Source organism: Ictidomys tridecemlineatus, chromosome 14 (assembly GCF_052094955.1).
Source record: "Ictidomys tridecemlineatus isolate mIctTri1 chromosome 14, mIctTri1.hap1, whole genome shotgun sequence".
Classification (NCBI taxonomy): Eukaryota; Metazoa; Chordata; class Mammalia; order Rodentia; family Sciuridae; genus Ictidomys; species Ictidomys tridecemlineatus.
This window is the reverse complement of record NC_135490.1, coordinates 60,508,898-60,534,431: the sequence shown is the minus strand read 5'-3', so window position 1 is coordinate 60,534,431 and position 25,534 is coordinate 60,508,898. Positions and strand designations below refer to the sequence as shown.

The 25,534-nt window shown below is 39.1% G+C and overlaps 1 protein-coding gene across 12 annotated transcripts in view; it reads right to left on the bottom strand.

The window, feature by feature from the left end:
* The window catches only part of Unc5d (unc-5 netrin receptor D), a 505,989-nt gene that overhangs the window by 6,392 nt on the left and 474,063 nt on the right, over positions 1-25,534 (bottom strand). For all 12 annotated transcript variants that reach the window (XM_078031186.1, XM_078031193.1, XM_078031187.1 and 9 more), the window contains 2 exons: positions 20,071-20,235; positions 12,314-12,492 (listed from right to left, as the gene is read on the bottom strand). In XM_078031186.1, the coding sequence (XP_077887312.1) occupies positions 12,314-12,492; positions 20,071-20,235 (344 nt within the window). The remainder of the gene's footprint in view (positions 1-12,313; positions 12,493-20,070; positions 20,236-25,534) is intronic.

The window sequence follows — 25,534 nt, the reverse complement described above, 5'->3', positions numbered from 1 at the left end:
ACTTCCATGGGCCGTGTGCGTGGGCCTGGTTCCCCCCACCCCTCCCTGGGTGGCCTCTTTGCTCTGCATTACTTTAGGTGGTGATGAAACTCGTTCCTATTGCTGCAGAATCTTTCAGGGCTTTCTTCCTTGGCAAACAAAAGGGTTGTCAAGGCTTGATCTTCAATTTCATTTTCTTTCCTTTCTCAGTGCTAAATCTGTACCTGGAGGCTTCCGGGTTCATGTAAGCTAGCTACAGATTGTAAATGACCTTGGAGTTGCCAAAATGACATGTCCCTACCTCCTCGAACTCAATCTCTAGACCTCCATACTGGTCTCCTTTCTAAGTATAACAAGTGGCCCAAATATTTACAAGAGTCTTTCTTTCTTATCTTTTGTACCGGGAAATTTATTTATTTATTTAGGTACTGGGCTTTGAACTCAGAGGCCCTCTACCACTGAGCCACATCCCCAGCCCTGTTTTGTATTTTATTTAGAGACAGGGCTTCACTAAGTTGCTAAGTGCTTTGCTTTTGCTGAGGCTGGCTTTGAACTCACAATCCTCCTGCCTCAGCCTCCCAAGCCACTGGGATTACAGGTGTGCGCCACCACACCTGGCTATCGGACTTTGGTTTTGACCGTGCCCTTATTAATGTTATTTCTCCCTTTCTGACCTACTCATCAGCTTCACTCTTCTCCTCCATTCACAAAGACTTAACTCTAATTTATATTCTATTACTTTGTGGCCTGAATCATAGCAAAAGCCTCCACATTCTGTCTCCAAACCCTCTAAAATATGCTGCATTCTATTTCTTCAATCCTAAGAGATTTAGTCATTTTTCAATGCCTTCCTTGATCAGTCCTCAACATAATTATGATTGTGTGTGTGTGTGTGTGTGTGTGTGTGTGTGTGTGTGTATGAATCAATCTATCTATACATACACGTCTACTAGGAAATCTCACTGATTTATATTCATATCTATATATGAATTTATATAAATTTATATATGTATATAAATTTACATATGCCTCAGTATTTTGCTCCTTGGGCCCTGGGCTTGACTTAGGTAATACTTTGCTTCTGGCTTTCACTCAGTTTTCTGTCCACTAGGAATGCCCACTTTCATTCTCTGCACTGTTTTGCAAGATCATACCCTCCTACAATGTGTGGCTCAAATCTCATTTCCTCTTTCTTCAAGATGATTTATGTCTTCTCTGAACTCTTTTCATGCTGGTGCTTAAAATTTCATGTGACTGCAGTGCTTACACATATCATATGGGTGAACTTTGCCTTTCCCATTTGACTAGTAACACCTGAAAGCTAAAGGTCGTATGTAATAATTCTCTGAATCTGCACCAGCACTTATCAGAACAATGACAGGTGTTTATTCAGTATCCACTGGGTGAATAATTGATTCCTGCAAGCCTTTTTCAGATGCTACAGTATCTTCAGTGAAAAAAAAAAAATGGTAACCTTTTAGACAAAAACTTTACTATGATGAAGACTAAGACAAGGCAAAGGATTAAAGGTCACTGCTTTTCAAGGGGACTCTTATAGTAAGGACAGAAATGCTCTCTCTCTCGTCAACGTCTGATGAATTACAAGATTTTGCAGAAAAGCTTCTGTTTGGGGGTTAGTGCTAGTTCTCACAACCACACCCGACACACAATCACAAAGCAGAGTCTTGTAGAGATGGCACTGGCAAGAGAAGGCAAGTTTTTAGCGGCACATTACCACTTGGCAGCACCACCCGCACGGATCAGTTCTGAATGAATAAAATGCTGATTTAGCCAAAGTCTTAAGAGACTGTTAATAGTCAGTTTGTTGCTAAATAGCATAAATACTGGGGTTACTACACACACATTCCACTAATATGAACCTTTAACTGAGAAGGTGAGAAGGCCAGCTTATAAATACCCTAGTCCCCTCCAGTCCCACAGCAAACCCTGCTGGAGGGGTTGAAGGGATCCTGGTTCCTCTTATTTTGCCAACTTTTGAATGTTGGCCCTTCCTTCTGGCCCTGTGGGGAAATTGCTCTGTCTCCCTGCCTGCACCCTCACTGACATTCAGGCAGGACCCAACTGAAGGAATAGCTGGGGAAGAGGCCCAAGGAGGCCTCAGTGGGCTCTGGCTGGCCTGGGTGGCCACTGCTTTTCAAATCCATTATCAACGTAATGATCACGGACACACTTTTGTCTTTAGGATCCCAAATGTCTTTTCAAGGACAACAAAGGCAATGGTCGGAGCAGCACTAGCTTTCTCATCATTTTACTGAGGGTTCACACCTGGCCTTTACTCGTGAACAGCAGTGGTCTTGTGTTTTATGGTAGTGACTGGAATTCTTGTGATCCTGTTAACCCTAAAGTTAAACTATAATCTGTGATATCAAGGGTTGATAAATGTCTTCCGTAAAGGGCCAGAGAGTATATATTTGGGTGATGGAGACCTCCTATGGCCTCACTGCAGCATCTATGCTCCACCATGGTAGTGCAAAGGCAGCCACTGATGATAGGAGTGTGTGTGTGTTGGGGGGGGAGGGTAGCCATCTTCCAGTAAAATTTTATTTGGTGACACTGGAATTTGATGGTCATACAGTTTCTACATGTCATCCAGTTTTAGTCTTTTGATTTTTTTTCTAGTCATTTAAAAATGCAAAAGTAAACAAAACACACAAACACACACACATACACACAAACATCCTTAGTTGTGGCTACAAAAAACAGGTGATGGGACAGATTTGGCCTATTGGCCATTGTGCTATGTTAGCTTATAACCTAAACTGGAAGTCCAAAGCTGTTACTTGGAAGAAAATTAGACTGGATTTCCTGCATTATGCTGCATTTGAAAATAAGCACCTACAAGGCCAGAGTTGGTCACTCCCAGGCAATGCATCCGCCTTCAGCACTGGGAGAACTTTTTCCTTTGAAATCTTTGAGGATCTTTGATACTTCAAGACGTGACAGGAAGACTGGGTCATAAAGAATAGCATAAAGAATATGTTTTGGAGATGAAGATTAATCTTTGTCCTGAGACAATTTTAAAAATATTCATGACCCCATGGAGGAGGGTGCGGTCAGCGGTGTTCAAGGTTCTCCTGTCTGCAGGGAGCACAGCAGAGCAGAGAAGGACTCCCGCCAGCCATGTGGCTCTGAAAAGTCCTGCAAATGTTCTGTTTTGGGCAATAGGTACCCACAGCTAAAGAAGGCTAAGTGATCAAAAGAGGCAGGAATAAAATTCTTACTTGGCACAGGTCTCTGAACATATTGTAGAAAGTGAAATATGCTTCCCAAAGCTAGATTTAGATTTATTCTCTAAATCTGCACAAGCCACACTCAGCATAACACATACAAATTTCAACTTCCTTTTAATGTTAGTGGATACATAAAGGAGCACATCCGTTTTATTAAAAATAATACAATCAATCAGCTTTGCAATTAATAGGCATCCTATTACACTATATTCACTTGTACACAACATAAAAATATATAAAAAACACCTGGAATCCTAATGCAATAGGCTATTTCTCAAAGAGCTATTATTTTATTGGGTCCATGTGTACTATGATTTTTTGAAAATTCAGTCATCTCTGTATACCACCCTTTTGAAATTATTCTGATTCTCATCTCTGTGACCCATTTCTCTTCTTAATAATTCGGGTACATTTGGCTACCAGCAGGTAATGGACATACCAAGTCAGGGAACATTGTTTCTACCGCAAAACAGAATTCACAGCAAGAGCAGTTCTTAAGTCCTGAGTGTCTGTCTTTCTTTCTTTTTTCTTTTGAAATGAAACCTAAACATTAACAAACAAATGGCAATCCTGAATATTCAAGTGGATGCCTGAATATTCAACTTTCTTTATAGAAAGGTTTAAAGAAACAAATGTTTATTCCATTCACCTCAGATGCTTTGTTACTTTGTTATGCCCTGAACTTCAGGGAATCTTGTGTCAAAACCATTCCAAATTCTGATCAACTGAGGTAAGTTAGAAAACTCAGATTTACATTTTTTGGTTCAATAAAGATGTATATATTATGCAGTTAAGATGGTCGAATCTCTGAATGTTAGTTGACTTTAGAACATTCTATGCCTTCAGTTCTATTCATTTGCCCAAAGCCCTGTAGACTCCATGTCTTTATCATCTCCTTTGGAACTCCCATTCAATGAGAACAGATTAACTATATAATACGTGTAAACAAGCAGATCAAGCTTATGTTAAGGTAGTTGAATAAATTCATCCATGTAAGTTCACTGAGTACTAATAGTTTATTAAATTTCATTTTGTTTTGTTGAGCTTAAACGCTTTCTATACACCTGAGTTCCCAGGGGTTTGTTTTATTACCATGATTAATTTCATCTTTTAGACTTTCCTATCCCCATCCCCTGGCTCCAATTAAAATTCCTTTTTTTTTCCTGTAGAAACTGGGGCGGAATTGGAAACATGAATCTTTATCAATTTCACTAGTGAGGCATGGGCCAACTTATAAAGCCAATTTTTTTTATAGAACCTTAGTTATCAAAATATATCTTCAAACTAATAACTGTGTTAAACTAAAAATGAAACTCATTTTAGATTTAAGAATTTTTTGGGGGGGGAATAGTCATTGGGTCTTTTGTTTTCTTTTGGGAGCATAAGATGAGAGGCAGAGAGGAGAATTGAGGGTCCATGGTAAGATTCTGCCATATAAGGTATTTATAGATTATTGCAACACAGGGCTGATACCATAAAATTCCTTTTCAGTTTTCCTAACTGACTTTTTCTCCCCCACTGTGAAAGCTTTCAGGTCTTCCAGCATCCCTGCAGTATTCAAATGCAAATGCCTTAGGGACTAGTACATCTAAATCCTCAATCAGTTAACAAAGGAAGGAGATAACAGTAATGGAGAGGAAGGCTGTGTTGGAGGCTTTATCTTAGCCCTGGGGAACTGTACTGAAGAGCTACCAAGGGCACCCTGCACTTACAAGTGGCCTATAAGGGACTCCTTTTCATTCTAAATTCCAGATAACAAAGCTTTCCTTTTAGTTACTCAGAACCATGCTACCAGGGGGCCAATATACCAATCCACTAGCTGTAAACCCTTCTTGTGGCTAATTGTGAGAACAAAGCCCAACCTTCGCATAGAAAACACTTTAGACCAGTTACAGGCCATAATTTTATTCAGAATTTGGGCTTTAACTCAATGTCAAATAGAAGGGACTATTTGCACCTGTAACCTGAAGGCAGCAAGATTATCTGTTTATATTCTATACAGCACTGTTATCCACATATAATGCAACCTTTTAAAAAATCATTATAAAGCATATTTTAGAAATATCTTCTGAGTAGTTTGTCAGTATAAAAAGTAGAATATAAGTTAAACAGCCTGTAATAGATTAGGAAACATCATTATAAGAACAGTGCATCATTCCACTGTCTAGTATCAAAGAGGGAATTGAAACACTGTCGTAATGAAAAAAAATTAATCTCTGCTATCATCCTAAATGGTCTCATCTAATGAAAGTCTCTTATGTGACCCAAAGCAACCCTCCATAAGTTTTTTTTTTAATACAAATAGAAGAAAAGCCTTTTTTTTTTTTTACCGAATAGCAGTAATTGGTCACACCATAAACATGTGACCTCATCTAAATTTCCATTCCCAAACTTCAACCTGCCTGGGTACTCTGCAAACACCAAGCAGCCTCAGGATGAAGCCAGCCAGTGTTTACAGAATGAAGGGTCGCCTAGGGATGAGCACTATAATAAAACTGCCTGCTGCTTGTACGTGAAAAGAAGATGGCAGGGAGAAGCCCCAAGGAAAGGACATGAGCAACTCTGGACACAGCTGAGTTCCACTCAGCCCAGCCCAGCCCAGCCCAGCCCAGCCCAGCCCAGCCCAGCCCAGCCCAGCCCAGCCCAGCCCAGAGGGCTGCATTAATTCTTTCAGGCCAGTCACTTTGGCAGTAACATTTCCTTTATAGTTATGCTTTTGCCTTTCACTTGTTGTTGAAAGGGGATAACAAGTATTCTTTTTCTTTGGAAAACACATTAAAGCCCCCAGGCATGGAAGACATCTCTGAGTTGCCAAATGAGAACAAAAGCCAGTTGTGATCTGCTTTTAGTTCTCATAAAATCCTATAACAGTTTCTCAATTTGGGAAATGAAAAGGAAGTAAAACCCACCAAATCATCATCTCTACTTTTCTTTGAACTGGTATACATCGTGGAAGGAATACGCTAAACTCAATTGTCCATTAAAATTACCTGGACACATTTTTGAGAATCCTCAGGGGAAAGTGGAATGACTACCATTGGTTCCAAGAGAAAAGACCATGATTCTAACCCAGGGCAAGGGAAGGCTGAAATATTTATCCCCCTCACTTTGGAAAATTAATCATTATGTGTTTCACTTAAACCTCACAAATAGTAGAAAAGAAATAGTCCCCCTTAAGGGCACTCAAACAGATAAGGTGTAAAATCATTCTCATGATTTCACTTCCTCACATTCTGAAGACATCACCTTCAGACATACTGAGATGGTCAGATTTTTCAACATTGTTTGAAACGGTATGTGTGAGGGGTTCATTTAGGATACCAAGGGGCTTCAGCATGTCTATGTCCATCTTTTCTGAAAACTGCATTTAGTTTAACAGAGAAAAACCTATTCTTTCAAAGACTAGTGCAAACCCACAACTGCTTACAATAGAAATGATAGCACCCCTTGGAGTTTGCAGTGGGAGCACAACTTGAGCTCTCTTGGAGGAATATAAAAAGCTTCTTTTCCATATTGCCTTCAGGATGGACACCTGCCACTTACAAACCATATACAGCTTGTTCACGACTAAACTTGTCCCAAGGCTGTCTCTTTTCAGCTTCATATTAGTGGGCATTTTCATGAGTCATTGACTTTAGTGGAATAAAGCCCAAACACCCACACTTTGCTATGCTGGGTCCCTCTGGCTTCACTGCAAGGGCCTTTCAAGTTCCAGGCCCTGCGTACGTCCACTGGTCCAGAATCAGAGAATGTGATATGAGCTTCTTTGTATTTTGCCTCCAAGGACCTATGTAATGCTACCTCCCCGATGTATTAATTTTCCTTTAGAAAAGTCATGGAGATTGTTTTTGGAAATGGCAGCCTCTCACCCATTGTTATTACTTAAAGTTTAGGATGTGTTTTCCAGCCTCTAGCCTGCAGAACCAAGAAAGCTTAGTTTGGGGCAATGATAGTGAACACCTAAAACACGGGAGTGAAAAGGAAGCAGATGTTCCACATGCATTTTGCACTCATCTTTCCCTCTCTCTCTCTCTTCTTCCCTTCTTCACCCTCAACTCTGGCTCTGGGACAGGCCCAACTTCAGTGAATTCTCAACCACTTATTCAGAGCCAGATTAATAAGCTGCTTTGTGACCTCCACTGTCCTTTCCCACTGCCCTCTGGTCATTTCACTGTTTCCTCTGAATCCAATTAAGAGGGTAGACAGAGGGAATGAGAAGACATGACCTCAATGCGAGAAGATTCTGCTTCTCATTAAAGGCCCTGTTAAAAGATTTGGTGGAAAACAAGTTGTCACACCACTGCTCCTCAGCCACAAGGTTCAAGCACTTTCATTTACTCACAATTTTTACACCATCATCCATTAACCCTGACAATTGAAATACATTTGATCCATTCTAGCCAGAATACCAGTAAGAAATATGTTTCCCTGGCATGGCTTATGAATTTCCAAATATATATATATTACTAGGGAGGGCCTTGGGAAAAAAAACTATTAATGAGATGTAATTTATTTACTACTCTTCCATTTTAGAACCTTTCCTTCTATTTTGCCTACATCCCTTCTACTCATCCACCCATATCTCATGCATCTGTCCCCATAGCAATGTGGTCAAGACGGATGTGTTTTCACCAGGGTTTCTGGAATATGGAAATCAGGAGGACTTACAAAAGAACCATCTAATTGTAGAACTCTAAGAACTTCATACCCGAGGGAAAAAGACAGGACACTTCCATCTCATCAGCCAAACAACTTTTAATTAAGAATAAATGTAGAAATCCCTTGATGCTTATTCCTATCAGTTTTCTTCATTAGGAGGCAAGGCTTAAAGGTCAAATATATTATCCTATGAAAGAGTTCATATCATTCATTCAAGAAAGATTTACTGAATTGTCCCAAAGTAGTTGGATCTATCTAGGTTTCACAGTAATTTAAAAAATTTAAAAGCCTCATAAAAATATATAAAGTGCTGTGAGGGTTTAAATGGGGAGAATACTTCTAACTGAAGCAGGGAGTTTCAGGTATTGTTTAATTGGTTAAGTCCTCAGTAATATCCCCACCAATCACATGTGGCCAAGAGCTCTGAAGTGGAGAGTTATATTTTATTTGAATTTGCAGACTAAATGTATGTACAATCTCAGCTTTGAAGTGTAGCAAAGAGGCTCACTGAGTCATAGTCAAATTTCCCTCACAGAATCCATAATTACAACTATTATCTATGACATTCTTTGCTAGGCTGTGCAGCATATTTAGCTTGTCAGGTATGCTCGGCAAGTTGTAAGGCTACCTGTGTTGCCAGAGTTAGGCTTCATCTTCTCATCTATTGCTAAGTCTTCCACTTTATACTCCCTGTGTCTTCTTTCCTATTTAGATCTCAGTAAAAATTTGTTTGACAAAAAGACAGATTATCACCAGTGACCATTGCATTACCAAAAGGAGGGTAAGAAAACATTTTCACTGGCAATAAAATAAAAACAAATGCTTTCCTCCATCCTCTTTGAAAACTCTTCCTCCTTCATGATTTGGAATCTGTCACTTTGTTAGCTGTTTAACCCTTTGGGAGGTTGAGAGTGGGGAAGAGCCAGGAAAAAGTGGCATCATAAAATCAAGGGTTTATTCTTTGAATACAAATGTTGACTATGTGCTTCTGTTTGACCACAGAGTAGATGAAATCCAAAACTAACAAAACTGCTTTCCTACCCATTAATATCGGTGTATGGACAATTTTAGATTTTCATGATTTGAATTTATTTGTTTCATACTCAGTTATATCCAAACATAAGAAAGTAAAAACATGGGGCTGGAGTTATAGCTTAATGGTAGAGTCCTTGCCTAGCACATGTGAGGCACTGGGTTCGATCCTCAGCACCACATAAAAATAAATAAATAAAGGTATTATGTCTATCTGCAACTAAAAATATCTTTTTATAAAAAAGTAAAAACAGTAATGGAGGATTATACAATAGGAAACTGTGACGGGTTGTATCTGCAAATCCCCTCTGTCACATACATTCCTTTCCAGGAAGGAGAATATATGTCTTTGCTCTAGCAAACGAAAAAGTAAGAGAAATTTAAGAATTTCTGTAAAATGAGAATGGGAATTAGCTAACATGGCACAGGGATTTGGAGTAGTCCTCCTCTTCTGCTTCTCCAAATGCCTTAGTGGCTACCTCTGCTATGACCCCCCTAGCTCTTCAACCCTGGAGAGGCTTGGTGCAGAGCTGAACAGCGGTACTTAGCTCCAGTACTATCCTGATAAAAGCAACAAAGCCCTATGGACTTTTGCTAAGTGAAGGTAGACTCCTTTAAATCAGGAGTCAGTTACTATGGACTGTTCAGCAAATAGAGGCCATTTCCTATTTTTGCAAAGAACATTCACTGGGAAACAGCCAGGCCTATTTGTTTATGTGTCTTATTTCAGGATCTTTTCATGCTACAGAGGCAGAGCTGAATAGTTGTTGAGTGCTCGCGATACATCCCATATGTCCCCAATTATTTACTACCTATTTACTAGGTAGTATTATACTGGTCCTTTAGAGAGAAAAAAAAAAATTACTACCTTAAAGCTCTAATAAAAATAAATAAATAAAAAGAGAAAAAGAATGTTTGCTGATCCCTCATTTAAGTCTTTTTCACTGTACAGTTAGGCTACTTTTGAAGACTAAAGCTAGAGAATAAAGAAGGACACAGGAAATTGTGGTCACTGGAATTCAAGACCTTAACTATGTAATGTTTAGAAACAGAAGTAGATTACATACATTCCTGTGATTATCTGGTATTCATTTTGACAGTGTCAAGAGGAATAACTAATATTTGCTAAGGATCTACATATTCTGGGCATTGTGCTGAAAATTTTCCATAAAACAGGTGTTTGAATTACTTGTCAAGGGAATTGAGTCTTTCCCAAATTGAGATGGGGTTTTAGGGGAAACAAGCAAACTAACAGTTCACACCATGTGCTCAAGTTTTATGACCTTAGACATTGGAAGGGGGAGTGGGTTCCAACACAGCCACCTGATATTCATTAGTGCCCAGACACAAAGGCTATTGAACTTAATCTTCTAGTTTGAAATATACTTTCCCTACTCAAGGTCCTTGCTCAAAGTCAGAGATGGATGACTTTAGACGCACATGCTGCAGGTCTTTTCTTTAAATATTTTTAAGTTTTAGGTGGATACAATATCTTTATTTTATTTTTATGTGGTGCTGAAGATCAAACCCAGTGCCTCACACTGTTAGGCGAGCACTGTACCACTTGAGCCACAACCCCAGCCCCTTGCTGCAGGTCTTATATATGCTGTAAATGCAGAACATGATGGGACAAAACAGGAACATGCACATGCTCATTCTGTAAATTAATGATAGCATCTGTAAATTAATGAACCCACAGATACTCTGTTTGCAATTATTTTTTCTAAGTGGTAACTTAAAAACCATAAACTTTAATAGTCAGATTGGATTAGAGACTTGAAATACTCCCACTTCTATAAATTGCATTTCTAGAAAGACAAACATAGGAACAGTAAGTGACATATTCAGGAAGACTGGGATTGGTGGTAGAACCAGGCCTCCCGGACAGATAATTCTGCCCCATGTGCATGTGCTCTCTTTCTCGGCTCTCTTGAACTAAATTATATTATTTGGATTAGTTCTTCATTCTGTGTCCATGTCGACCAGAAAGTGAAACTTGACATTGCCCAGTGCTTTTAGGTTATAAATGAGACATCTCTTTCTTAGTCAAAGCTTCTGGGAAATAGTCAGCCTCATGTTTTTTTCTTATACATTCATAACTTTTTGTACTCATTCATTTTCAATAAATGCCTTTTCAAGAATGTGCCTCTTCTTTTCCGGCTTGCCTGTCTGTAAATTCAGTTTTCTCCAGCAGCAGTGCCTCCTACTATTTTCTAGTGAGGCCCTTCATGTTTGGATTTTGAATCCCTCCTGAGTCAGGGAGTAGCACTCTATCCTTTCTTGGCAGACATCTACCCTCCCTTTCAGAAAAGAGTCAGGTAGGCTGTCTGCGAAAACACGGGACAAAGGGACAAAGAAAAAGAAGAAGAAATAACGGAGCCAGCCAAACTGTAAGAAAAGAAGGCTTTTTCTCAAAAGGGGGAAAAAAGTAAAAAGAAAGGGAAATAAAATGATTCTGGCAAATCTGGTTGTCTTTTCTATTCATTTGGAGGTCTGCAGAAGTGGGTTGGAGAGATTTCATGTGTTGAGGCTTTCTCCCTATGAGCCGTCCCTCAAGCTGAGCCAAAATCTGCCTGTCCATCAGGGCTGCTACAGATGGCATTGCCCCTGCCTTTTCTCATCTAAAGTAATAGAGCCCATTATGAATCTCTCTATCCTTCCATCAACTCACCTGTGATGTTAATGTAGCAATGAACAGTGTCAGTGTTAGCAATGGACTGTTTCACGGTGTGTAGATAACCTCTGGTGTGTATTTTTTTGTTTGTTTGTTTTTAGTTGTAGTTGGACACAATACCTTTATTTTATTTACTTATTTTTATGTGGTGCTGAGGATCAAACCCAGCACCTGGCACATGCTAGGTGAGTGCTCTACCGCTGAGCCATAACCCCAGCCCCCTCTGGCATGTTTAATGCCCTCTGCCTTCAGACTTAAGACTTCTTCTCGGATAACTTCTAAGTTTTTTTTTTGTTTTGTTTTTGTTTTGTTTTGTCTTGAGACACCCATTTTTGTAGGCTGAGCATGTCCCTATTTGGGGTTAGCTGATACTTAAGGTTACGTGATGGTGAGGAGGAGGTGTAAGAAATCTGCTACTTGGTAAGGTATCCCCAGTTTCAGCTCTGTCCTGACCACTGACAGGCATGCAGACGACAGAGTCTGAACCACTACTTCAGTGACCCAGTTAGCAAGCCTGGATGGGACCAGAACCAACGTAGGACTTTCCCACAGTGTCCTCAAAGGCAGAGTGGGGTGGTAGGAAATGCTGTACACAGTGTCACCTTAGAGGGACCACATACGAAATAAGGCTTGAAAAGTCTATAAAGATATCATGGTTACCTCCACCAGTTCTGTCTTTTTAAAGTTCTCTTAAGAAAATCAGAAGCTGCCACCATACCTGTTGATGCTGTTTTTCTGCGCTAGCATCTGCCAGTCCTTGCCTTTGGCATTTGGGGTATCAAATGTAGCACAAATCCGCTGTCTGATAGAGTAGGGGATTTTAAAGGCTTTGGGGCCAGTCTGTGCAGGGAAACTGCTGTCCTCTTGTGCAAAGAAAGTGATGGTTTCTCTTTCACTCTAGAAACAATAGAAGGGAAGCATGATCAGTCACAGGAAAGCATTACTGACAACGTATTTATGTCTGAAAATCTGTGTTAACACCCATGCACAAATGCTTGCCTGTTGTGAGGGACTCTGTAAAACACAGTGACAAGTTGCCTTCTCTTTTAAAATAGTAAAGAATTTCTCTAGTGGCCTAGACCATTCCACTCAGGGAGTCACAATCACCTCCAACATCCAAAGAGATGTCAGGTGACAATAGAATTAGACCTTTCTTTCTTTTTCTTTATTTTTTTTTAAGACTTTCAGGAGTAGATCTAGAATTAGCAGGAAGCACCTTCTATATGATGGATTCGGGTTCAGTTTAAGGAATGATCCTCTGATGGTCATCATGACCAAAGATGAATGGGCTGACCAAAGAAGCTGGCTGGGAAGCTTCTGGACAAGAAATCTACGAGAAACTGATTTTGTGTTAATCATGTAAAAAGTCTGTCTTTCCCTCAGTCCTAAAGCTGTGTGATTTTCTGATGAATATTTTGCTCTCATTTCTGAATAAAATCCCTTTGCTGATGTGGAGCTACATGACATCTAGACTAGCTCTGTGCAGTGATACAGGCTGGGCGGCTTCAGACTGATATCTGCCCACCCTGCTTCAAATTTAGAGCTGTCCAATGAGGGACTTGTGGTTTCATTGCATCGCAGAATTCGGTCATAATATCCTAAAAGATCACAGTGGAAAATTTTCAGACTGCTATATTTGCTGATAAGTTTAGAATTCTACCAGAATTTTAAGGACCAGAAAATATCTGATTGACTCACTTCCATATTATTACGTATCATAAAGCAAAGTGGATTCTGCTGAAGTAATTAAAATCTCTAATCAATTGACTTTGAACTAATTAAGAGATTCTCCTGGGTGGGCCTGATCTAATCAGGTGGACTTCAAAGGAGGAAGAGCTAGTTCTGGTCGGGAGGCTTCTCTTTGCAGGAAGAAAGCAAAGAGCCATGCTGTGAACTGCCTATAGGGGGAGATGTTTGGCTTGGAGAAGTGGGTGAGCCATAGTCAACAGTCAAACAGAAAAATGGAGACTTGAATCCTATGGGCACAAGAGATTGAATAGCATCAAAATGTGAATAAGCTTGAACTGTGAGCTCCAGAGGAGAACTGACTCTAGTCCACACCTTGATTTCATCCTGTAAGGTCTTGATCAGAGAACCCCGGTATGGGGTTCTGCCTGGACTTCTGACTCACTGAGATATTAAATGAGTATTGATTTATTCTGTTACATTTGGGGTATTTTTTAATGCAGCAAAAGAAAAAACTTATATAAGAGAAAATTAAAGCATTAGATTTGAGATAGGGTTCAGGGGGCAGTTAGGATGGTCTAAACCCCAAGAAACTGCCCTTTTTGTTAGGAACTCATCTGTTCTGTTCTCCTTCGAGTCAGCTCACACCATTCCTGAACTGACCTCACGTCCTTCCCTGGTCTTTCTGTGGCTTCCAATCTTACATGTCTTCCTCCTGTGGGTACCACAATACATGGCCTTTCTCAGCTAGTGCCCAGACTCACACAACTAAACCGCCACACATGGCCAGTCTCCTTAAAGTATCTGTTAATTGAGGAAACTGGCTGATGCAGAGATTTTATTAATGACTCATGATGATTTCTATTTTTCTGTAACTATTGAACAGAGTGATCAAGAAACACAGTGTCTTAACACAGCATTTCCAAAAAGCTAACACAGTGTTTCAAAAAGAGCAGCAGCTTTCTAGGCAAATGCATTTGGAAAGTGCTGCACATTATGCCCTCCTCTGAAAACTCAAAGTACCTCTCATATTAAATGGATTCTACTTACTAGTTTTAATTCTATTTCTCAGTATATTATAGAATGATGCACATAAGAACAATCTTCCAAAGGCAAAAAGAAAAAAAAAGAATAGCATTACCTTAGATTAGGTAGAAGGAAGTGAAAGGAGGGGAAGGCAGGAGACGTGGGGATAAGAAAGATAGTAAAATAAAATGACATTATTTCTTTACGTATATATGTGACTGTCTGACCAATATGATTCTACAATATGTATACTCAGAAAAATGAAAAATTATATCCCATCTATGTATGATATATCAAAGTATGTAAGTGCATTCTACTGTCATGTATAATTAACTAAAACAAATAAAAAATTAATTAAAAAAACCTTCCAGTGTTTGCAATTAGCAAGATGTGATAGCAAAGAATCTTTTTAACCATCAGAAAGATCTCACTCAGGAGTAAGACTCTGCACTTCCTAGCTTGTAACTTGAATGCTATATGGCCTCTCCTAGCCTCATTTTCCTAATCAGTCTTTTTGCAATTTGAATAGACTCCTCAGAGATCATGAAACCTGGTAAAAACTTGGAAAAAACCACCCAGGTAGTTTGTGACATAGCTGAAACTGGGATTTTGATATCCTACTAACTACGCCAGTACCAGTACTCCTTTCACAGCTTCAAGACATGTATGGAATGCATAGAGCAGGATGGTTAAGACAAGGACTATGAATGACATTATCATTTTGTTTCAGGAATTTATAGTGGGAAAGGCTTCCTGGAGAAAGCATTTGAGTTGGCCTTGAAGGATTCCTAGGCATTGGTTGAATAGAAACTTGGTGGATAGGTACTTATTCCAGGCAGAGTGGACAATTCTGTTCTGATATATTGGATGGTTATAAAATAAACCAACTCAGCTTCTCCTTGCATAAAATAGGTTACAAGATACTTCATTTTTTATCATGGTTTGTAAAATTTCTTTCAGCCTCTAAGAATGCAAATCAAATTGGAATGGCTCCCTTACATATTTTCTGACTGAAAAAGCATGAAAGGGCTTAGTGTGTGTGTATGGGGGGTTCCATGCAAGTTTCCATGGTGGTCATCATCTGTAAATGGCACCAAAGTGTGCTAACCTGAGAAAAGATGGCTTAAAACTGAAAATACGCAGGTCCAGGCCAAAGGATGGCAAGACATTAAAACAGGCTTCCGGGAGCCCTCACTGCACCTGTGAAGCCCAAATCTTTGTCTTTACTGTTGGGATCGTGATGCATACTACCTTCAAAAAGGGCTAGAGGAAGTGGTCTATATAAGAAGGTAAATATAATACCATATGAAACTGAATCTAAAACTAAGCACTTCTACTATTTACTCCATTTTAATAAGTGGGTCCAATGTCCCTCTTAAATTTCCATATTTAAATATTTTCCACACATAAAGATGACATTTTATGTAACATTTATGATGCATTCTAAAAGACATCTGGGCCAAGCAATAAGAATCCTGTAGATACATCACATTTCCTGATTGTTTAAATTAAATATGCAGAGGAACAGGAGATTTCCATGTTCTGCACTTCTGAGATAAGCGGCTGCTACCTGGTTCGCTTAGGGAGTTGTAAATCAATGAGAGATTCCAAGTATTCTATTTTCTAACAGACAAATTATCCCCCAACTTCCACCACTTTTGGAAGAAAGATAAGAGAATTGCTTGAAGGCAAAATTGTAACATGTAAGATTCCCATTTAAGTCATTTCTACCAACAAAGAAAAAAATCTTCAATAATACTAATAAGTAATAATGAAAAAAAAATTATCTGGGGATTTTTCCCTTGTCTTCAGTTGTAGTAACTCTTTTGTTCCAATCCACAGTTTATAGATGAGTGGTACTGCTCCATTATAGTGAATCAACTGGCAATAATCATTAGGTAATTCATCATGGTCAAATTTAAGGGGAACTAACTACTTCTAAAGACTGATATGACATTCGCTACCTTAAAAAGCAATATGTATATATGTACCTTAAAAAGCAATATGTATATATGTATATATGCGCGCGCACGCGCGCGTGTGTGTGTATATATATATATAGGCTCACTAAAGTAATTTTTAATTCTGATGGTGATAAGAATTGCATTTATTTGGAAAATCATTTATACAACCTCTTCTGGTTTCATTGTTACTTATAGGAAATAGTGTCATTAAAACAACCCATTCGAGTAAGAAAGGAATGGAACCTCTGGAGCCTAGAGATACAGAAATTTAGGAGAGGATTAGAGAATTGTTTTCCTTTCCTTAAGAGGAAAAAAATTTCAAAAACATCCACTGAAATTTTTACAAGTGTTATTTCCATATTATTGATACTGATTTTAATTAATAAAATTCTAATTGCTAGCTTACAAAAACCACATTAAATACAGTCTTTTTTTCTTTTTTGGCCTAATGGCCAAGGACTATGTGCCTAAAAACTGATGTGATTCCTAACTCACTGATTGATGTGTCTATATCCTCTTTGCAGGCGATCACCATTTTTCAACACTTCCTCTATCGTCATTTTTAAATTTAGCTGTTATTGGTGCATTGCAATTATACATAATAGTGTATTTATGATGCCATAGTAATACGCTTGCAACATTTACTACAAAGTTCAAATCCTGAGGCTGGGGTTGTAGTTCAGTGCTAGAGTACTTGCCCAGCATGTGTGAGGCACTGGGTTTGAGTCTCAGCACCACATAAAAATACATAAAAGAAATAGAGGTATTGTGTCCATCCATAACTTAAAGAAAGAAAGAAAAGGAAGCCAAAAGTCAAGTCCTTCGAAGGGAAGAGGGCAGTATTTTATTTGTTAGATTCATTAACTGTATGATTTTCCTGGGAGTCAGACAGTCCCAGAGTTGAAGAACTTTGATCAATGAAGACATCCATTTACAGAACAGATCTACATGTAGGATATCTATTCTATTCTCAAAGATTTATTGAATGAACGGTTGTCCTAGTTCATCACTCAAGTGGTTACCTCCCATATTTCTTCTTTTGAAGAAATCACTTTTCCATTTTCATATGACTCCTTTGGTGACTGACTCAAAGACCAAATGGCTGGTGCTCGCCTGTTTATCACGAGTGCCTTTGCTTCCAAAATGAAGGCTTATGTTATGGGGAAGATTCAGAGTGAAGGCAGGTAAATCAGAACACCTGGTTTGAAGTTCTGAAGTGATGTGGTACGTAGTTCAGACTTTGATCCTGAAGACACAATGCTTAGCTTGGTACCCTGGCTCCCCATCTTATTAATCTTAATGACCTTGGACCAGAAGGTTGATCTCCTTGAGAATTTTTATATCATTTCGAATTGTGATAGTAGTAATAATGCACAGAGTAGTGATGGTTACATGATAAATGTGAAAGCAAATGAAAGAGTACCTAAAATATAGTATCTTTCAAAAGTTATTAGTTTTCTCCTGACATAGAAAATGTTGACAAATTAGACTTGTCTAAGAAACGCAGTTCATTACAAAGAGATGGATATTCATGCATGAGGTCAAATTCCCGCAGTAGCACTTCAAGCAATTAATGAAGTTATCCTCAGTAGGATCAAAAGGGCTAATAAAGCTTCTAAAATATAGTAGCCTACAAACCAGAGGACTATAGCTCAACAATGACTAACTAAATATTATTCTGCCATTTGCCTCCCATTATCAAGAGATACACGGATGTTATCTTCCTTAAGTCATTTCAAAGTTGAATGTGAATTTGAGAAGCATTAGAAAAGGAATTGGAGAGTAAAGGATAGGATTGTGTTCATGAGAAACTTTTCATTCCATGCACTACAAGAATTTACTTAATCAAGGAGCAACAGTATCAGAATGTAGCCATTTTATCATTTTGCTCTCAGATAAATATCTCATAATAGCAGATGTTGATCCCCAATAACTGGTTGCCTTAAAAACAAAATCCTATAAACCTGGAATTCTTTTGTTGATCTGTTAACAGACATTTAAGGTAATTTGAATCAGAGGCATCTTCATGTTCCACATTTTCATGACTGCTTCTGAATTTGATGCTTGGGTTTTCCATGATTGCTTGTATTTTCTTTTTGTTTTTATTTTTAAAAATTCCTACAATTTTTATTTGACTTAGAAATGTATTGTGTTAAGTATGATGAGACTGTTCAAGAAAGAGGCTCTAAAAATATCTTATACAGGTTTCTGAATCTACCTGCCCTGTCCAAATTCCTTTAGCACAAAATGCTAATTGGTAATAATAAATGCAAATACTGCACAAACATGTCAAATAAGACAGCTATCAATTTTAAGGCATAAGCCTTTGGAATGCCATCCACTCCTCACAAAAACTATTTGAGGAATTAGCAATATGCCTTTTGCATAAACAATGAACTGAAATGAGAATGAAAATAAGTGATAATGTTGTGGAGCTACTATTTTTTTAACAAAAAAATCTTAAAATTGAGTTATTTGTATATGAGTGTTTTAAACCTTCTATGAGGCCTAAGTTAATTAATAAAATACATTAATTATATATATGCTAAATATATATGTACATGTATAGTCAGTCTATAAGTGAACAATGAAATATGTTTTCTTACACAAGCCAGATAACTGATAAACAGAGAACTATACTTCTATTTTACTTCTCCCTCCATCCCTAAATAAGCATTCAGGATTGCTCTTATCTACTTTATAAAAGCTCAAGTCCAAAGCTGGGAATTATTCGGTGATTTATATCAAGTCCAGAACCATGGCAGAGATCAGAAGCCTTCTACAAACATTCCAAAGTAATTCTCCTTTGACTCAAATTTTAACTCTACCCTTCAACAGTGAAATTACCCAGACAAGGTCTTCTATCTCTTTGTACTCCCATTTTCTTACCTTATAGAATGAGACTAATACCTGCTTGGTCCATCTTATACTGCTGTCTCTTGACTTAGGTATCCATAGGAATAAGGTCCCAGGACTCTCAGAGACACCAAAGTCTAAGGGTACTCAAGGCCTTCCTAAAATTATGTTGTGTTTGCATATACTCTTCATATATCCTCCTGTATACTTTAAATCATCTCTAGATTACTTGCAATACCCCAAACAATGTAAATGCTATGTCAATAGCTGTTACACTGTATTGCTTAGGGAATACTGACAGGGAAAAAGAGTCTGTACATGTTCAATACAGATGCAGTATTTTCCTCAAAATATTCAGTCTGTCATTGGTTAGATCTGGGAACGCAGACCTCATGGATATGGGGCATACAGAACTGTGTTATGCTACTGATGAATGTAGGTTTAATGGAAATGTGGATATAGGGAACCCTGAGCCTGGAGGACGTAAGACACTGTTAAAGGAAACAAAGATCCCAGGCCCCAAAGATGAAATACATATGAGGCAAATAACATCTGGAAAATAAGCCAGAGTCAGCTGAAAAATAGCCCAGGTGACGGTGTCCTTCCTTATCATATGTGTCTCAACTGGACGATCTGCATTCAGCCTGTAATGCATCTCAGCTGATATCCCAAGCCTGCTATGACCTATGACACTGCTTGTGGTTTTGTGCATTAAAAAGCCCTGTTCTAGCTTCTTCCCCAAAGGTCCCTCCATAGAACCTCTGTCCTCTGATGAGTTGCCTAGTGGGAAGCTCTGCTCAATCCTCATCCTGAGAAAGTTTATTGCTAATGAGTCTGTGCTTTTTTGAAGCTCTTTCAGAACCTGAGTAGCATGGCTGTGATAGGTATACTGTATGATTCTTTCTGTGTCTTAGCAAGGGAGGCAAAGGACCTGTGGACTCACCTCTAGGATGGATGTCTGCACTTGGAGTATCTGTTCATGGCCTTTGAGCTGCCGGATGCAGATTTTGCAGGACAGCTGGGTGGTGGTGGGCGTGTAGCGCTCCAGGGAGAAGGCACAGTGCAGGGGCTGTCGGTTACTGCACCACACGCGGGAGAATGGGACTTCCTATAGGGGAGATGGAGGAGAGAAAAGGGGTATGGTGTGTGGAGAACAGCTAAGATGCACAGAGAACAGGAGAGATTTAATAGCAATAATTATGATGACGATGACAATGATCACAGCAGAGATAATTGCCTAAGCGACTTCGGTAGAATTGTTGTAGAAATAATGTTCCAGCATATGCCAAGCAGCACAAAAGTAATTAATGTCAATTCCAACTGATAACATTTGAATTCCAAAACCACACTGCAAGAGCTTAGATTTCACTTGGTGACATAGACAATTAGAAAGAATACCATCTAAAATTAATCATCATTTTTTTTTACACTAAAAACTATTTCCCATTAGAAGCTCCTTTAGTCCATCCTTATACCTAAGTCTGGGGTAGAATGCTGTTGCCTCATTTAAATGAAAATTATGCTGAGGAACTGACTGACCAGAACTTGTCCTCCATACCAGAAACTCATGCAGAATGCACAATACTGCCAATATATTCAGCATAAAAATGAATACCTACTGCAAAATTGTATACACTTAAACACATCCCAGAGAGACACAAACACACTGGGTAACCCCAGAATGGTCTGGTTTTCCAGCTCCTTGTTTGTTAATTCATGTATTCTACAATTATGTATAAGGTTCCTGCTAGTGGGCAGATACTATGCTAGTTAAGCAATAAGCAATAACAACAAATTAGGTTTGGTCCCCACTCTCAAGGGACTTGTAGACATTTGAGAGGTAAGAGTAATTTTTACTAAATCAGGAGGGAGATTATTTCTTTTTCCTAATAGTAGCCAGTACATGCCACCACATACTAAGGCATGTTACTTTATAATGTCTGCCATGTTTTTTTCCTGTACTGAAAACTCTCTCCTTCCTGCACCAAATATGATGGAGAACCATGAATGCCCATGGCAATGACCATGTATGCCTAGTCTTTGGTAATCTTCATTCTCACTTTTTTTTCTGTTTCTCATCTCATTAATTTGCTCATTTGTTGCTAAAAATATTTTCTGCACAACTAAAACTGAAAGGTGGCAAAAGATGTATCAAGTTTGAAGTGTGACTGGTGATGAAGCTGGCATGTGTTATAAGACCAAAGGCCATGATTAAAATTCAGTCTATTCACTTTCAGGAACTATGAGTTACCTCCTTACTTCTGAGTACTAATGTGTACACTTGTTTTATGTCAACTTGCTTCCTAATTTTCTCCACAAAATGTCTCACAAGTCCTGGTTTTGGATATATCCAGAGGGAACAGGCAAGGAGAGATGGATTTTTGATTACTGTATTTAATGACACAATATTTAATCATGCACTAAGAGCCATCTGCAGGAACCAGGAGATAACAAAATATCTAGCCTTCACTGTTGCCACACATCTCAGCAATGAACATAAGAATTTTGTGGGTTTTGTTTCATTTGTTCCTAACACTTAACCAAAGGGAAGGTAGTGAAGTTTGTCTTAAAAAGTGAAGTCAAGAACTCAGAGAAGGACTACAGGTGCGATATTTTATTTCATTTTGGTACCAGGGATTGAGAACAGGGGCATTTGTGTTCACTGAGCCACATTCCGAGTCCTTTTTCATTTTGAGACATGGTCTCACTAAGTTGCTTAGGGCCTCACTAAAAATTGCTAAGGCTGGCTTTGAACTTGCTGTCCTCTGGCCTCAGGCTCCCAAACCACCAGAACTATAGACATGCGCCACTGTGCCTGGCAGGTGTGACGTCTTATAGCATGTCCTTGACTTTATTCCCATGTGAGACATGGGCTGGAGCTATGCAACCCTATTCTTAACATTTTTCAATTCTCTACCCAGCAGGGGCTGGAAGTCTAAAAACTACATTTTATACATCCCCTTGCTCTCAAAGACTTCACATTCTGCTAAGGAGAGGCCCTCATGCTGGACGTAGAAGGGAGAGGGGGCACAAAAGCCTTCACTGCTCCCCTGACCTCAGCAGGCAGGGCTCAGGGCACCAGCAGGCAGCGTGCTGAGGCTTGCAGGGGCATGTGGACATTCCCTCCAGAACCATCTGGTTTAGTGCTCTTGCTTTCTCAAATTCTCCAACTTGTTGGCTTCCTAATATCACTAGTGGCTTTCTCTATCCTCAACTCCTTGGGCTCTTCAATGTTTGTTTTGTTTTGTTTTAAGCATCTAAATCCCTTGATTAAATGTCTTAGTTGAAATACCTTGAATGCTTTCTGATTTCTTGACCAAAATGATTTTCTAATGAAGCTCCAGTGGATCTGAAGTTCTCCTAGAAGTGGGCAATACTGAAAAACACCCCACTGTGGGTTTAGTTGAGGGAAATGCTGGGGAGCCTCTGAGCTAAGGGTCACTGAGGAAGCTTTCAGCTGCACCAAACCTTGCTTGCAGCACTGGCAAGATGGCCCGGGTCCATTGGATGGCACCTCTTGCTCATATTCTCTCAATATAGAAAGTTTTATTTCTGATCTCTTCTCTTTCCCTCCTGGCAGTAGACAGGGCAACAGAGGCCACTTCTGATCAGTGGGGCTTCCTGGTAATCTTTAGAGAAAGTCATTTTCCCTAAGACACTCAACAATGTCATTTCACTGGGACCCACTCTATAAGCACAAGTGATATCATTTCTCCTTGCCATCTAACCTGTCTCTTTCCCTGCTTCTCCTCCTGAGTCTCTTTCCACTTTGTAACCCATGGCTAATCATGGCCAACTCCTACTTCACATCTCAGCCTCCTGTCTTCTCACTCCACCGAAATCCCATCTGCTCAGAGATGCCCAAGTGCCATCCCTCTGAGGAGGGCTCTAATAACTACATCTCTGATATTTATCTCATTATCATCAATTCCTGGCATTAAAGGATAAGCACTCAAAATAATTTTATTTGGCCTTGACTTCTCTGGCAACTTTACCTTTTGAAAATTAATCATCACCGTCTCTCTCCCACAGCCACTCTTCAGTTTTTCCTTTCTTCATTACACCTCATTAATAGCTAACTGCAGTAACCTACTCACCATTCTTCAGGAAGGGCTTGGTTGGCATTCTGCAGGGGCAGCACTGTGGATGCTCTCTTTCCTTTAATCATGGGCAGGAGACAATGATCACATCACCTAAGAACTCTGCTTTCATGCCATCATTTCTTTGTCTGGGGGGATTCCAGTGGCCTCTGGATGCCTGATGTGTTAACCCTCATCTCCTGCCTGACCTCCTAGGGCCTCCTCATCTTTTGCCCTGTGTTTTCTTTCTCCATTCTCATTGTGGCTAGTTCTCAAATGGACTCTCTTCTCCAAACCAATAAATTCTTTTAGTTTTTTCTTTTTTTGATATGGGGATTGAACCCAGGGGCCCTTAGCCACTGAGACACATTTCCAGCCCTTTTTAAATTTTATTTAGAGATAGGGTCTTGCTAAATTGCTTCTGGCCTCACTAAGTTGCTGAGGCTGGCTCGGAATTTGCAATTTTCCTGTCTCAGCCTCAAAGTCACTGGGGTTAGAGGTGTGCACCACAGCACCTGGCACCAATAAATTCCTGTAGAGTGACTTTGCATCATCCCTTTCAATGAAAGTAACTATAACACAGAGATCAGAGGTGATCAGGTGCTCTTAACTAACTGGGGACATTTTTTATTTTCTAAAATTGAAAATTTAAATAATTAAATAATTACAGTATAACATAAGCCCTTGGACTTGAGGGCTAGAGAGAGATAAGCTCAAAGTCCAGCCCTTAAGCAAAGTTGCATTTTCTATAGTGGGTTTGAATCCTTGGTAATGCTTACTTTTCTTAAAAAAAAAAAAAAAAAAAGGTACTGGCCACTTACTTAAAGTATCTTCTCTGGTATTATTTGCTAAATTTCCTATATTTTCTCCTGAAAACACTGGAAGAAAGATAGGAATATAATGTCTACTGTGGAAATAATATTTTCTTGCAGAAAAAACAGGAAAATCTGTACACACACACACACACACACACACACACACACACACACATACACCCTCTCTTTATTCTTTCCATGCCACTGTACACAATCAAAACATTTTTAAAATCTGATTTTAAGACAGTATTGAAGTAATATTTTTTATTGTTGACTTGAGCAGCAGCTGTCAATAGTGCTCAACAAAACATTTAAAAATAATAGAGTTAGAAGCACTGTATTAGTGCGTTTTCATGGCAATCATCTTCACTTTATTTATTTATTTATTTTTAAAAGGCACCCAAGATACAAAAACAAAACCGCTAACATGTTCACTGAGCTGAGAGGAATTATGTGTAATATAATATGGAGGACAAAGTATAGCAAAGTTATGGGTATTTAAATAATTCTGGAAATGTTTTCATTTTGATTCCTATTATAATTAGGTTCCCAGCAGATGGGGAGAATGTAAATCATATCCTAGCAGGAGACAGACACTGAGTTCTCCAAGATTCATAGCATGCTGAAAAGACAGCTGCTTTTATCCTAGGATATGATAACCTGACTGGATGTTTTGTTGGACTTAAAAAACAAATAAATAAATAATTGATTGCAAACTGTTTATGACAGCTTCCCCACCACACAGTCAGCAAGGAATAAAGCAAGCCATGATTAAGTAGCTCTCTGTCAACTATTGAGAGCATAGATGTTCACCTCCTAGCAGAGGGTACTGATTCTGTGGGGGCAAGGAAAGGGATAGGTGGGCAACAGCATATCTCTCATTGTGGCAGAGTCCCAAAGTCTGAGGGGAATATGGGGACTAATAAATTATTTGGGGGGACTAGCACCGTGGGCCTGTTTTTCTCTGATTAAAGGTCAGTGTGTGCTACTGCCCAGGTCTCTGAAGAACTCACGAGGGCCTTCCTTTCCCTTTACCCACAATTTCTGGCTTCATAAGCAAGAGGTTGTGGCATGAAATTCCATAATTTGTATCCTCCAGAACCTAAGCCAACGAGATTTTCATTTACATTACCTTTTGACAGATAGACCCTCATAACATAGCTGGAGACACAGTCTGAACCTACATTATTCTAAAAATCATTTGTCAGCCAGTTTGTTGATTTCTAATAGATAAACCTGCTCTGCACTGGATGTTTCCCAGGTCTGTGCTTTCCCAGAAAAAACCAGGAAAGTATCTTTGAAGAGAGGGGTTTGGATATCAATTGCTGTATGTCAATTCCTAGATTCATGATTCAAAGTTAGAGAAATGGAAAGAAGACCAGAATGGTACCAGAGGTTTACTATGCATTCAGTTGGATGAATGGCAGGAATATTTACCTGTTGAGGGACAGACCTAAACATAAATGTCAGAAAAAGTGTGATTTTCTATCATCATAGTCTCTCTCTGGGATCC